Source organism: Epinephelus fuscoguttatus, linkage group LG16, assembly GCF_011397635.1.
Source record: "Epinephelus fuscoguttatus linkage group LG16, E.fuscoguttatus.final_Chr_v1".
Taxonomy (NCBI): Eukaryota; Metazoa; Chordata; class Actinopteri; order Perciformes; family Serranidae; genus Epinephelus; species Epinephelus fuscoguttatus.
The window spans coordinates 1,203,271-1,218,335 of NC_064767.1; the positions used below are offsets into that span (position 1 = coordinate 1,203,271).

At 40.4% G+C, this 15,065-nt stretch overlaps 1 protein-coding gene across 3 annotated transcripts in view; it reads right to left on the reverse strand.

The window, feature by feature from the left end:
• Positions 1-18: 18 nt before the first annotated feature.
• Positions 19-15,065, reverse strand: part of nfkb2 (nuclear factor of kappa light polypeptide gene enhancer in B-cells 2 (p49/p100)) — a 30,546-nt gene continuing 15,499 nt past the window's right edge. For all 3 annotated transcript variants that reach the window (XM_049599607.1, XM_049599609.1, XM_049599608.1), the window contains 20 exons: positions 14,563-14,603; positions 11,517-11,615; positions 11,177-11,328; positions 9,679-9,791; positions 9,374-9,532; positions 8,514-8,618; positions 7,919-8,007; positions 5,708-5,846; positions 5,208-5,363; positions 4,540-4,779; positions 4,303-4,444; positions 3,721-3,835; positions 3,307-3,514; positions 3,001-3,170; positions 2,803-2,905; positions 2,526-2,698; positions 2,230-2,311; positions 1,939-2,108; positions 1,692-1,803; positions 19-873 (listed from right to left, as the gene is read on the reverse strand). In XM_049599607.1, the coding sequence (XP_049455564.1) occupies positions 800-873; positions 1,692-1,803; positions 1,939-2,108; positions 2,230-2,311; positions 2,526-2,698; positions 2,803-2,905; positions 3,001-3,170; positions 3,307-3,514; positions 3,721-3,835; positions 4,303-4,444; positions 4,540-4,779; positions 5,208-5,363; positions 5,708-5,846; positions 7,919-8,007; positions 8,514-8,618; positions 9,374-9,532; positions 9,679-9,791; positions 11,177-11,328; positions 11,517-11,615; positions 14,563-14,603 (2,642 nt within the window). In that variant the 3' untranslated portion in view covers positions 19-799. The remainder of the gene's footprint in view (positions 874-1,691; positions 1,804-1,938; positions 2,109-2,229; positions 2,312-2,525; positions 2,699-2,802; positions 2,906-3,000; positions 3,171-3,306; positions 3,515-3,720; positions 3,836-4,302; positions 4,445-4,539; positions 4,780-5,207; positions 5,364-5,707; positions 5,847-7,918; positions 8,008-8,513; positions 8,619-9,373; positions 9,533-9,678; positions 9,792-11,176; positions 11,329-11,516; positions 11,616-14,562; positions 14,604-15,065) is intronic.

Here is a 15,065-nt window from a genome sequence, read left to right on the forward strand (position 1 = left end):
GACTGAACAAATCAGAAATTTTCCTTCAGTATTTTTTTATTTTCGACATTCATAACATTTAACATTTAAAATCTTTTTCATTCTGACATCAACGAGATCAAAGTATGGACAAACAAAGAAACTGAGAACAGGTGAGTAACTGATGATGTCACTGCTCTGACTGAGACAGGTGAGACGTGCTGCATTCCAGACCAGACAGAAAAATCAGAAATCCCATTTTCCTTCGAGATGAAGAGGCAGATCAGCGCGAGGTGACACACACACACTCACACACGCACACGCACACACTGTGAACACACACAGATTTATAGCTCCTCTTCAGCGACACGTCTCGACTCTGCGTTCACTTCCGTTAATTCATATTTAAATATTTAAAGTATAATTGATCATCATTGAAAGAATTCTGGGCAGGTCGAAGGTCAAAGTTCATCCTGGGATTGAAAAGTTAGAGACGTCGCGGACAGAAAGAGAAATATAATCGTTTCATAAAAACACTGAAAGAAAAACAAAATATAACTTAATGAAAAAAATGTAACAAAGTTAAAAATTGAAAAATTGTAGTTTCTGTGAATTCCTGTTTTTAAATTTAAGAAACTTTTGACTTCCTGTGTTGTGAGTTCATCATTTCTGAGTGGGTGTGGAACGCAGCCTTCGTCTCGTCCGCCAGTGAACACACGTTAGAGTCCGAGAATCAAAGTCTCTGCTGGACGTGTCCGTCCGTCCGTCCGTCCAGGCTCCCTCAGCAGAGACCAGGCGACATTCCTGAAGTTTCTCCAGATGGGATTTTATCTCCTGCTCGTCACTGATTGGCCACAGGAGGCTCCTCCTCCTCCTCCATTGGCTGGCTGCCGAAGCCGCTGTCAACCGTGGCGTCTGATTGGACAGAAAGAATGGAAAGAGGTGGGTTTTTTATTTTTTTATTGACACTAACATAATGTATGGTAACATGACTTTATTTTTAACAACAGAATTTTATTTATAGTAACAGAACGTTTTCGGATAATAATAAAACTTCTATTTATATTTATAACTTCATAAATAATAATAAAACTTTATTTATAAAATAATATTTTATAGTTACAAATCTCTTTAATATTCATTTATAATATAAATTTATACATAGTAACATGACTTTATTCATATCTATAAAACTTTATTATACAAATTTATTCAAAGTGACATAATTTGATTTGTCAAAACTTAATTTAAGACAAAATAACTTTATTAATAGGAACATAACTATATTTATTTATAAAACATAATCTATCATAACATAACTATTTACTGATGAGAAGTTTTAACACATTAATAAATCTGTAATTTTTTATTTTTCATTTTCATTTATGTATTTATTTACATTTAGAGATTGTCAATGAAAAAGGCAGAAAATCAGAGTGGATCAAATCTCTGGAGATGTTCACAGACTTGTATAGTTTTATTTATTAGATTTCTGTTTTTGTGAGTGAAATAAAAGTGAAACTCGCTTTACGTCCTTGATGCTCTGTGAGAACATGAGAGATGATGACTTAATATTTTTACATCTTCACAGACACTGCTGTCATTTGTTTTGGCTCCTGGCAGCTTTACTCTTTTTGAAATTAATAAAATGAGACGTCAGACTCGTCACTGAGTTTGTGCTGAATAAAAAGACGTCACGCAGGTGAAGTGAGGAAGAGTTGTTTTGTTTTTACCTGTGCTGTGTTTGTCGTCTCGTAGCTCGGCGTGTCTCAGCAGTCGGACTCCTTCTGTCAGACCGAGAGACTGAAGAGCGTCAACCAGACCTTCGACTGCACCTCCACCCAGCTGGACACAGGGACACATGTCACATACATCAGACACAGGTCAGTAAGTGTAACTGTACAGTGAGGCTTCAGGTCGTAGCTTTAACCCAAGTCAGTAACACGGCAGCTGCAGGTGTTGGGTGGAGGCGTTCGTTACCTGGTAGTGCTGCAGCAGGTGGTGGCAGGGCGTCGGACTGTCCATGTACAGGTGAGTCAGCGTCATCATCCCCAGCTTCTCCGCCAGTTTCCTCCAGGGGACGTCTCCGACACTCAGGACCTCCACCAGCCGGGACAGCGTGTCCTCGTCCAGCCCCGACGCCTCCGCCTCTGCAACGGCATCACACAACACAAGAGTTTTTTATTTTGTACCATCAGACTGTGACATCATCATTAAAAACGTCATCTACATGAGCTCACACATAAAAACCAGAGTTTGTAAAGAACGAACCTTCAGAGCTGCTCGGTTTCATCTTCTTACTGCTGTGACGACTTGACTTCGGACTCTGTCTGGAGTTTAACAGGTTCCTCACCTGAGGAGAGGAGACAAGGAGACAAGGAGACTATTAGCACCTTCATCTATGGATTGACTCTCCAGTGTTACGATACGATACGATATACTTTATTGTCCCATGAAGGGAAATTTGTCTTGGACTCAGCAACCGCGCCATGAATGCCTCGACAGCCACAATGACAACAAACAGTATGTTATTATGTCCTGTGCTTTTATTTTGAAAGGATTGCTACCTTTTGGCATTTGGCGAGGTCCAGGGGTGTGTGTCCTCCTGCTGGTCTCTTGCGAGGGTTGATTGGCTGTGAGGTGGCCTCTTGCTCTCTGATTGGTTCGTCTTCGTCCTGCTCCTCGTCCGAGGAGGAGCTGAAGAAGAGCGGCTCGTCGTTCTCCACGTTTTTATCAGCACCTGAAGAAGAAACCGTCGTCATCATCACGAACTTTAATTCTGAAAATCAGGTCAGAGGTCTGAACAGGTGTGTGTGTGTGTGTGTGTGTGTGTGTGTGTCTGACCTGCAGCGATAAGCATGGAGCAGAGGGTCGGTGAGCCCAGACTGGCGGCCAGGTGCAGAGGTGTGTTTCCTCCAAACGTGCTGGCGTTAACGTCGGCCTTCAGCTGTAAATGCACAGATTGAGTTAACGCTGTGATGTCACTGATGGACAGGTGTTCCGGTGTGTGTGTGTGTGTGTGTGTGTGTGTGTGTGTTGTACCTCTGTGATGAGAGTGCAGGCCACCTTGAACAGGTTTTCCCTCACAGCCAGGTGGAGGGCGGTGTTTCCGCTCTTCTGCTCAGGTGCATTGATTTTGGCTCCGCCCTCCACCAGGAGGCGGAGGCAGCGCTCGCCGTCCCGCCTCACCGCCAAGTGGAGAGGATGGAGACCTGAGACAGAGACAGATACAGATGATACCTCAGTCTGGCTGAAAAACATTTCACTACTGTCGATAAAGTTTTTTTCATTATAAATAACAGTGTCGCAGTCGTCGGTAAATATTTCACGTAGCCGCGTTTCTCTCACCGTGGAAGTCCGGAGTGTTGACCAGGTGGGCGTGACGTTCTCCCAGGTGAGCCAGCAGGGGGCGGAGCGTGGCGTTGTCTCCAGCCAGCGCTGCCAGGTGGAGCGGACTGCGGCCATCTTTGTCCAGCAGGCTGGGGTCGGCCCCCGCCCTTAGCAGCACCTCCACCACCTTCACCTGCCGGGTGATCACCGCCAGGTGGAGAGGAGTCTGTGGAGATGACAGGAAGTGAAGGAGTCAGTGGGCAGGTGAGATTCTAAGACACTGTGTACGGTTACCTGGTGGGAACAGTTCCCTGTCATAGTGAGCTTTATTGTGGTGTGAAGGTGAGTTAATTGTGATGTAGAGAGATCAGCTGTGGTTCAAGAGACGGGCTGGTTAGCGATGTTAGCATCAGTCAGCTGAGGGTTCGCTACCTGTCGGAGGTGGTTGGCCGTGTTGAGGATGTTCTGCTGCTGACTGCTGAGCAGAGTGTGGATCAGCTGCTGGATCACACCTGTCTGCTGATGGATGATGGCCAGGTGCAAAGGACTGTGGGAAAACAAAAAACACAACGTCAGACTGTCAGATTCAGAAACGATAAAACGTCCTCCGACACGTTCGTCTCTGAGACGTCCTCTCGGCCAGCATGTAGGACAAGACAGTAATTAAATTCAGACCCGTCTAAGACATTTTTACCCTCCGTTAAGAAAATTAATGTATTTATTAATTAGTTAATTTATTTTACAAAATATCTTTGTAACTATTAGAACGTGAAAACGACTCTTGGCCAGTAAGCAGCGATAAAGGCTGTGTCAACGATGTGTCAAATACCAGAGAAGAAGATTCTGAGCCTGTGCAGTGAGCTCGTTTTCCTTTGGCGTTATTAACAAATCAATTAATAAATGATTAGTTATTTTATTCATTCATAATTGACACCTTTATATTTAACAGTCCACGATGATATGATATAAAAATGACTGTGTTTCTAAAAATATCTGTACAGTTCAGAAACTCACGTGTCTCCGTTGCCGTCCTGGACGCCACAGAGGTGTCTCTGGATTGCCAGAAGGACGCGGACATCCCCGGTGCTGCAGTACTGCAGCAAGGCGGCAGCCGTCTGTCTGGCGCTCTGAGAGGCTCGGCTGTGGAGGGCGGCGGCTGGAAATATGAAGCAGAGCGTAGGTCAGATTTTTATTGGAGTTAAACAGCGTCACATCATCAGCAAAGAATCAGAGCGGGACATCGAACGTTACCGAGCTGAAACAGCTGCTGCTGTAGTGGTGAGCCAGTCTGTCCTCCTGTCTGTCCTCCTGTGTGTCCTCCTGTGTGTCCTCCTGTCTCTCCCTCTGTCTGTTGCTGGGTAACCCCTGTCTGAGGGGCGGAGCCTGACATCTGAGCCCCTCCGCCGAAGCCTGTGAAGCCTCCCGGGAAGAAGACTCCGCCGGTTCCTCCTCCTCCTCCTCCTCCATTCATCTGCTGGTTGAACTGGAATCCTGCAGAAGGAGACAGAGTGAACTCCCAGTTTAACCAGTGTGAGAACGCTGTGGTCAGCTGGACAGAGGGAACGTTAAAGCATGATCCTGAGCAGCTGAAGCTTGATTCCAGGCAGCTGACAACTGATTTCAGACAGAGAAATCATGATTTCAGTGAGCCAAAGGATGATCTCAGGCAACAAAAACAAGACTAAGTTCAATCATGGTTTCAGACAGCTAAAGCATAACTAGCTAAGTAAGTATGATTCCAGGCAGCTAAAACATTATTTCAGATAGCTACATCACAATTCCAGGCAGTTACAGCATGATTAATGCGTTAACAATAATCTTGTGATTCTTGAGTGAATCTGAAAAATTCAAAATCCCCTGATGTGGTGATGACACCGTGTTTCTCTGGAAACTGACTATGTTTAAAATAAAATCCCTACCTCCTCCTCCTCCTGCTCCTCCTGCTCCTCCAGCTCCTCCTCCTCCTCCAAATCCTCCAGCTCCTCCGCCTCTTCCTCCTCCTCCTCCTCCTCCTCCTCTCCAGGCTTCATAGTGAGGCAGCGGCTTCTGTTTCTTCCTCAGCACCTCCTCTTTGTCTGAGAGAAAGCAGGAAGTGATGAGAAGAAACATCTGACATTCAAAAGGTAAAAAGAACAGAAGTGGGAAGACTGGACAAAAAAAAAACCATGTTGTTTTCTCCGCTTAAAATTTCCTTCATTTTGTTTTTGTTGTCACGAATCTGTGGATGATGAAGATGAGTGAGTAGGTGAAGACTGAAACTCTGTGTGTGCCGACTGTTTCCACTGAGGGAAACCCCAAAACTGTCAACATCTACCCAAAAACAGACCTCCTGCTGTCAGTGGGGATTTACAGGTCATTAAATGTGATGTTCATGATTATGATGATGATGATGATGATGATGATGGTGATGATGGCTGACCTTGGACCTGTGGTATGTAGGTGAACTGTTTGGGGTCGCTGCTGTCGCCAGCCTTTTTCCTCTTCAGCTGCAGGAAGACGGTGACGGGCCGCTCGATCTCTGCACTGTGGTAGGGCGGTGTTTTGAAGACGATGGCGTACTGAGGAGAGAAGACGCACTGTGAGGTCACACTGTGAGGTCACACTGTGAGGTCACACTGATCAGATGGAGGTCTGGGTAAGGCTGGTAAGTGAACCCAGAGTGAAGTTCAATTGGTTTAACTTCTGTTTTCAAGATCAACAGCTCAATTCAAAGCTCCTATTCTTATTGGTCGTCTTTAAACCCACATTTAAGATGGTTTAACTTTTAATGAGATTGTTCCGATGACCTGTGCACAAGTCTGTTTCTTTGTTTTTTAAACCATGGTTAAATTTACAGCTTCATCTAAAGTCCAGCTCAGACCAAAGACGGGCCAAAGAACGGTGCAGAACAGAGCGCTGCCAAGTGGTCTTAATTTTGTTAACAAAAACTGAGACAAAAAGTTTTCCTCAACAACCTGTTTTCCACGATGAAAACGAGACAATGACGAGCTAAAAATAGATCTTGATAATAAAACCTAAGACAAAATCTGCGTTTCATTTGCACTGACGAGACAAGACAAAAATGTCAGCAGCAGACTGTCGGACACTGAAAGCTTGTAAATATCTTCAAATGCGACAGGCTGGTTAACTCCAGTAAATAGTCTGCACCAGCAGAAACAGTCAGATGCGAGTTGTGAGCTGTAGTTCAGCAGCAAATGAGAGATGACGCACCGTCTCTCCATATCGACTCGGTGTGAAGCGGAGAAGAACGGCACATTTGTTTGAACTCGTGTCGTGGTGAATCTGTGATCTGAGCTCGACTTTAGTTTAAATTCATCTCTGCTGGGTCAGAGTCAGTTTCACTTTCAGCATTTTAGATTTTTTTTTTTTTTAAGACTGAGGGAGACAGATCATTGTGCTGAAATCAGGAGACATCAAATCTGACTCAAGAAAACTCTTGGGAAAAAAACGATTGTATTAGAAACAAAGCTCACTGGTCACTTCTCTGCGTTTCTGATTTCCAATAAAAGACTTCATGTAAATATCCAGTGTGTGTAAGAACATGTGAACACAGATGTGATTATACTTTCCTTTTTCAAACTTTTCAAGATTCTGAGTTTGTGAATTGATTTATTGATGATTTTAAAGCCTGTTGTTGTGTATCAGTATTTTAAATAAGAAGTTTGTGAATGTGCAGAAGCAAACTGGCGGCAGACGAGATCATAGACGACACACCTGGGCCGGACGGCCACAGAGAGCCACCGCTCACAGTCGAGGACGAAATGTTTGCTGCTGTTTTTATTCACTTTGTGTTACTGAACGCCCGTCTGTTTGTGCACGCTTGTTCTAGATACATATTTATAGAGTACATTTTTTTGCACTGATCTCAGCCTGTGAACATTTTGTAGCTGTGTTGGTGTGCGGGTGTGTCCTCTGCTGTCCTTTCTTGGTCGTCTGTTGTACCCACATAATTTAATATTTTCTCTTGTTTTGGCGTCCTGTGTGGAGCCCAGGAAGAGAACCACGAATAATGGGGATAAAGAATGAAGTACCGACGCACCCAAGATAAACTTTTTGGTCGCTCCAAGTAGAAGCAGTTTCACAGCAGCCAGAAGACTACGCAGAAAAAGTTGAAAAATAAATAATAAATTATAATAATAATAAAACTTTTTCTGTACAAATTATAGCAACAGTGAGGCCACACACACAGAGTACTGAACACCTGAGAACAGATTCAAGACAGACAATAAAGATTTTATCCTAAAATAATTACAAAGGTTGATGCACGTCATCAAAAATCTAAATCTTATTTATCTCAACAGGAGCCTGTGAAATACAGCCGGCTGTCTGATGTTTCATTTTCTCTGGTTCTGACGATTTTTAGACAAAATAACAACAAATTTTTTTTGTGTGTGTGTGTGTGTGTGTGTGTGTGTGTGTGTGTGAGATTGGAGGAATTCCCCTTTCAGCTCCACCAACAGACAAACTGCTGCTTTTTTTCTTGTTCTGTTGTGGTTTCAAAACATTCAACACTTCCTTCATGTAACTGACAGACAGTGTGTGTGACTCATTCACACACAAGCTCCAGCCTCAGTGAATAACACACACACACACACACACACACACACACACACACACTCAGACTATGTACCTGTTTGTGGACGTCTGTAGGTGAGAAGTCACCGAATGCCTCCCAGCCTCCTTCATCATCCTCCTCATAAAAACGGATCTCAATGTCATCTGTAAGGTGCAGCACAGAGGCATGATGGGATACGTCTCCAGTGTCAGAGACAGTAAAGTCATAATAAACACTAACAGCTGATTTTAAATATACAATAACTGTGAGTCCAGGTTTCCTGACCGGCTCCATCCAACAGGAGAAAATCCACAGTACATCAAACACAGCCGCTGGATACAAGTCTGACACATGTCGGATACGTGTCAGATACATGTCTGACATGTCTGACACATGTCGGATACGTGTCAGATACATGTCTGACATGTCTGACACATGTCGGATACATGTCAGATACATGTCTGACACATGGATGACATGTCCGATACATGTCAGATACATGTTGGATACATGTCTGACACATGTCAGAAACATGTTGGATACATGTCCGATACATGTCCGATACATGTCTGACACATGTCAGAAACATGTCAGATACATGTCAGATACATGTCAGATACATGTTGGATACATGTTGGATACATGTTGGATATATGTCGGATGTTTTCACCTTTCTGGACTTTGTCGCAGAGCAGGAAGATCTCGTCTCCTCCGAGCACTGAGCCACATGTCTTATCCATCCGAGAGATCTTCAGGTTGGAGGCGTTTGGTGACTCTGCAGATTAAACATGATGAGTCATTAAATCACTGTGTGAATCCCTTATTTATCTCCAGTTTATGTTGTGTTGTTGGATGTGGCTTTGTTTTGTCATCGAACAAGGGTCCAGCCGAGGAGGAAGTTCTGCCATGTTTAACTTTAATAAAACTGGTAAGTGTAGAAATACTGCGTGAAAAGGTAAGTCAGGCGTTAGTGTTTCCCAGGACAACTATCAAACTTTTTTTTTTGAAGACATGCTATTCTATGACTTCTTTTCATGATTTCAGACCACATACTATACTATGACTTTTTTAGATGGTTTCGGATGACATGCTATCCTATGACGTTTTTTTCATGATTTTTTATACCATGCTATACTGTGACGTTTTTTAATAATTTCGGACGACATGCTATTCTATGACTTCTTGTTCACATCTTGTTAACATAGCAGTAAAATGACTTTTTATTAGTTTTTACTTTTAGATTAATTGATAATTCCTGAATATTAGTGGATACTTACTTTATACCTTCCAAAATGTATTGTTTATTACCATTAAATCGTATTAAAGGCATAATAATATATAATACTTCCTGTATTCAATATTCAACTGCAGCTTCTTATACTGCCCCAACTAAGGACTAATGTTATTATCAGTTCATCATCTAAATATTTCATTTATTAATCTTCACTAAAAGTGTCAGAACAGCTCTGACACTGAATGTAAGCATGTCTTTGTGAGTAAAAACTCAGACTGTGGGACGTCCAGACTCACTGCTGTCGTAGATGCAGTTAGAGACGACGGGTTTCAGCCCTCTGGTGAAGCCTCCGTTACTGTCCTGCAGGTAGGCGGTGAACTTTAACCTGACGATGTTCAGGTCCATCGCCTTACCCAGCTCCTTGGCCTCCTTAAGGATGGAGTGCTCCTCCGCCTCTGAGGAAACAACGTATAGGTACAGGTGAGTTTACTTGTCAGGTGACCGTGTGTCGTTACAGGTGAGTTTACCTGTCAGGTGACCATGTATAGGTTCAGGTGAGTTTACCTGTCAGGTGACCATGTATAGGTTCAGGTGAGTTTACCTGTCAGGTGATAGTGAGCTCCCTTCTGTCTCTTCCTCTCTTCTCGCAGTCTTCGGCTCAGAACATCCACCACACCTTTCTTGGTCACATGGAGGATCCCCAGGTTACTGAATCTACAGGAAGTGACATCACAGTATTTTACTCCTAGACATCTCGAACTGAGCTTTGTCTTATTTCATACAGACTGTATATAATGTATAAACATATTTTCTATTGTAAAACAATGGTTCAATTTAAAAATATTTTAAAAGAACCTCTCTTATTTATATATTTATTTTGTACATCAGTTATTTTGTATATAAATATTTAAATTCTATAATATTCTACAAAAAAGTTAGTGTTAAATTTTATTCTAATTCTACAAGTATTTCATAAAAAACTCCTCTTATTTATGCATTCATGTTATATACATTCCTTACTTTTTTATATATATAAATCTACATTTATTTTTTATTGTAAAATAATTTACAAAAAACACTTAATGTGTTTATTGTATATATATTATTTATTTATTATGCATACAGTTTCTTTTTTTAATTCTAAAAATATTTTATAAAATAAACCCCATTATCTATGCATTTTATTTTCTTCATATTCTTTATTTTCTATATACATTTTTTAATGTGAAATATTTTACAGACTTTATGTGTTTATAATATATACTATATCTATTTATATGTTTTTTTATCCTATACATATATATATATATATATATATATATATATATATATATATATATATATATATATATACACACACATATATATATATATATATATATGTGTGTGTGTGTGTGTGTGTGTGTGTTTATTTATTCATTTATTTATTTTTTTCCCCGTTAAAGGGTTTTTTGGGGAGTTTTTCCTGATCAGCTGTGAGGGTCATAAGGACAGAGGGATGTCGTATTCTGTAAAGCCCTGTGAGGCAAATTGTGATTTGTGATATTGGGCTTTATAAATAAAATTGATTGATTGATTGACATTATTTAGTTGTTATATATACATTTTCCTTTTTCAATTCTAAAAATATTTTATTAATAAAACTCCTCTGTATTTATTTCAAATGTATTCTTTATTTTTTATAGATACATTTACTTATTCTAAATTCTACAGTATTTTCCAAAAATGCTCTTATTTATGTTTTAGTGTGAGCTATGAGTCACTTCTTCAATAAAATTCCCCTCTGAGGGTTGAGTTATCGTTGTATTTCTTTCTTCCTGGTGTTAATGTGAGCACATTTCCACTCCAACATCAGTGTTATGAATTTATTTACATATATTAGTTTGTCTCTCTCCATATTTTCTGCTCTGGACTTTAATCTGACAATAAAAGGTGATAAAAATGTTTCCTGGAAGCTGAATTTATAAAAGAAAATTCTGACTTCCTCTTTGGAGTTTTTCTTTAGAAGTAACCAGAGCGTCTGACGAGGATTAAAAACCTTGTTACTGTTTGATTTGTTGTGATTCAGTCTGAATGCAGCTATGTGATTGGATACTGACGAGGCGGTGAGGTCGTTGGGGCCGACGTCGAGCGTGCAGGTGCCGTTCTCGGTGCAGTGACGTCCCACCAGACTGTGAGCGTGAACACGAGGAGGGTCGGTGTGGGTCACCAGCTGGACCTCCACCCGGGCGTGACCCATGTAGTTATTAATCTGACACAGAGACACAACAGATGTGAGAAGTCTGAAGCTGGAAACACGTGCATGTGAACTCCTACGTGACATGAACGCAACACAAGACTCAGACGATGTTTTTAGGTGAAATGTTCCTTTAAAAACTAAACATGTGTGTGAGTGTGGCAGAGGTTGTTGACATGTTGTTAAAGTGTTGTCAGACCCACCTTCACGGTCGGGTAGGTTCTCCTGTTCTTCTCGCTGGAGGCCCCTGGGAGCCCGCCATGGGACGGACCCTCACACTCATAACGGAAACGAAAGCCCCTCTGAGGACACACAAACACAGCACGTTACTGAGCAGCTCGTCACCTCAGAGCTGATCACGTCTCACTCTCTGCGGAATTTTATTTTATAAACACTTTCATGGACCTGATCTGATGATGTATCTGTCACATATAAATCATTTGTATGTTTTTCTCTCTGTGCCTTTACACAACACAGTCTGATGCTTTTTGTTTACTGCAGACTTCACCGCTCATCTTCATCTTCATATTTACATCATTTCATATCTCAGATAATTTATTCTTTCAGACATGAACCAGTCTTGGCTGCACTGTAGGATTTTATGTGATAATCACATGTTTTAAAATGTTATCATTTAATTATTTATCTGTTTATCTACTAAAAGCTTTTTTTACACAATTATTATTATTATTATTATTTATTCATTTATTTTATTTATCAGATTTATGTAAATTATTTAATCCTGGTTCAACCATGTAAAACACTTTGTTATAAAAGGAAAAGATGTTTTATAAGTACAGTTGTTTTATTATAACAATAACAATAACAATAGTAATCATTATTATTATTATTATTATTATTGTTATTGTTATAATATAGATCTAGTTTTATAATTTGGGTGTTACAATGTGTGTTTATGTCCCTACAGTGTCACACTGCCTGCTGTCATCTGACGTTAACCCTCTGCTGACAGGCCACCTGTTCATGTGACCTGTTTCATTATAACGAGTCAAACGTCTGTGATTCAGCTGCACCAACAGTCACTGTGTCATGTCACTTCCTGATTACGTAAACCCGGTTCTTCTTCTGCTGTTTAATTTGCATAAAGAGTCACATGACCTTTATCTGCAGAAACTCCCTGACGTCCTGCAGCCTGTTTGTGCTCAGCTGCTCAGTCCCATGTTGTTGTATGACTGTTGGGAAAACCCTGGATTAAAGGAAGTGACTGTTCCAGTAATGTGTGGATCAGCCTCAGCGGGGGAATCACCGCCGACAGTACTATGTGTTCACGTAGCGACAGTAAACAGGCCTTTGTTCTCACAAAGTTCTTCTAGGTCCTAAAACAGCAACAACACCTGTACACCTGGGTTTTGTTAATACTAAAGCAAAAATCATAAAAGCACCTCACATTTCAGTTACTGTACTACTTACAGCTCCACATAATAATACTGTGCATATTTTCATTACTACATGCTTTATCATGTATCTGTTATGCTTCATTGTGCTGGACTATTACTGCATAGTGTGCGCACTGTATGTTACATACACTGCACACAATATTATCATCATATTAATCATTTATTACCATGTATACTCCACTTATTCATCATACTAACATACAACTTGCTGAGTTTAGTCATCATGGCTACTCTAGTCTATGAATCTGTGTTAACAGATATCTGAATATACACGTGCAGAAGCTACAACTCAAAATTTCGGTATTGGAAGCGTTTCCAGTATCTGTTTGTAGTCTGAGCAGTACTGACCAATCACATTACAGTGGCAGGTCAACTCAGTCTCACGCCAAAGTCTGGGCAGTGACTTGCGACATCAGACACTGACAAAAAAAGGCTTTGACATCGCCGTGTGTGTATGTTGGCGAAGGTTAAAAAACATCAGTTGCTGGTGTTGTACTGATGTAGTGCTTTTATTTTGAAAGAGACTGTATCAAACTATGTATTTATCAGCATCTATATGCTGAAACCTGTTTATTGAGATTAGTCAAAATGTTGTCTAGACTTATCTCAAGTTGCTAATCAAACTGCAAACAAAAAGCAGCACAAAGAAGACAAAGTTTTGGCCGGGATTATTCACAGGCTACATGAGTTCTCCCAGATATTGGCCATTTCCCCTGGAGCTGGGGTCAACATTGTTTACCCTCAATAGAGCCATATTTGACCAAAGATAATAATTTTGAAAATGTTCTGGAGCTGCAAAACATATTTGAGCCTTATAATGTCAGTAACACAACCTATTATGTATAAATTAGCCTATTAACACTACTAAAAGGTCTTAACGAGCATTCATTAATATGTTTTACTACATTGTGGCCACTGCAGCGGGATATTTATGATCATTTGCTACTTTAACTCCAGAGTTTGTGGTAAAAGAAACAAATCTTTGTGAATTTTTAAATTTTCCTTCTAGACTTTTACTTTTTTTGGATTTGGGATCCATAGTCAGCCCAGCTAGACTCAAGACGACCCAGAGGAAAGGCGCCGGGCCGTAGACATATGATCCACATTTAGGTATTAAAACATTTTTTAATTAAGTGTATAGGCTCCGTATTATTACAATTGGAGAATGTAAGAATTTCTCAAGGCCTAAAACAATAATAAATGAAAATTAAATTGTTAAAAAATGTGACTTTTATTCATTTCCATGTTTTTTTTCTTTTGTGTGTTTGTATTGTCAACGCCACAGCAGAGGGACAGAGGGTTTTTAATTCTCTCTGTTCAGCTGTAATATGAGTTTTCACTCAGAGATCAATTAAGTTTTATTTTTTACATTGTGAAATGCAAATATTGTGTTTTTCAGGAGTTAGGAACAAACTGTAATTAATAAAAAAGGTCTGGAGTTCATTGGACTGTAATCTGGAAAAGATTTGTGGCAGGTTAGTGGTATAAAGACAGTATCGTCTGCATAAAAAAGGACGCTTAAATGCTCAGTTTGAGAATAAATTAAAATAGTAGGGGACCTGATGTTGATCCCTGTGGTACGCCTTTATGAAAAAAAAAATCCTTTAAGACTTTAAGGTCTCTCTTTTTTTAACATAAAAATGAATGTTAAATGTTTGAACTTTTAATCTGACTCCAACTTTCTTTCTGTTTGTTGTTTTTAGCGCAGCTGGTCCAAAAACTTCATGTTCTCTTAGGTTTGTAGATTAAGAGTAGAAACTAAATGTCGACAATGCAAGGGAGAATTTCTAAGTCTGATAACTACAAACAGGAAGTAAAATATAAGTCTCACCTGTTTTGGCTCCTCGATGATTTGAATGTAGGGACCATGAGCTGAAACACAAATAAAAGTTGAGTCAATGATATGGACAGAAACTGACACTACACCAGCCTAAAACCCAGTGGTCACCATGACTGACGGTTTCTGAACATCACCATTGACTTTCACAATTTTACCAGCGATAGTTCTTCAGAGTCAAAAGGTAGATGGTGTTTTCCCTCTTAGTAAGTTCTGGAAAGTTGCAGCTTCCCAGGTACTGTTCTTTTGCAGTCTGTGGACAAACAAGATCTCTGTTTCTGGTAACAGGAGAACATAAGCTTAGGTCGGGGTCCCCAAGTACTGATGGGTAGTGTTGTTTCTAACAAAGCTGTGAAATGCCTCTGTCCTCATTTCCAGGTATGATTAAACATTAGGTCGGAATTACAAGGTTCCAGGTATCGAGGCTACCCACTGGAGGTTCCACACAGTTTCTATGTAAATGTAAAGGTCATTTGAGGTTCTTCAAATTCTACGTT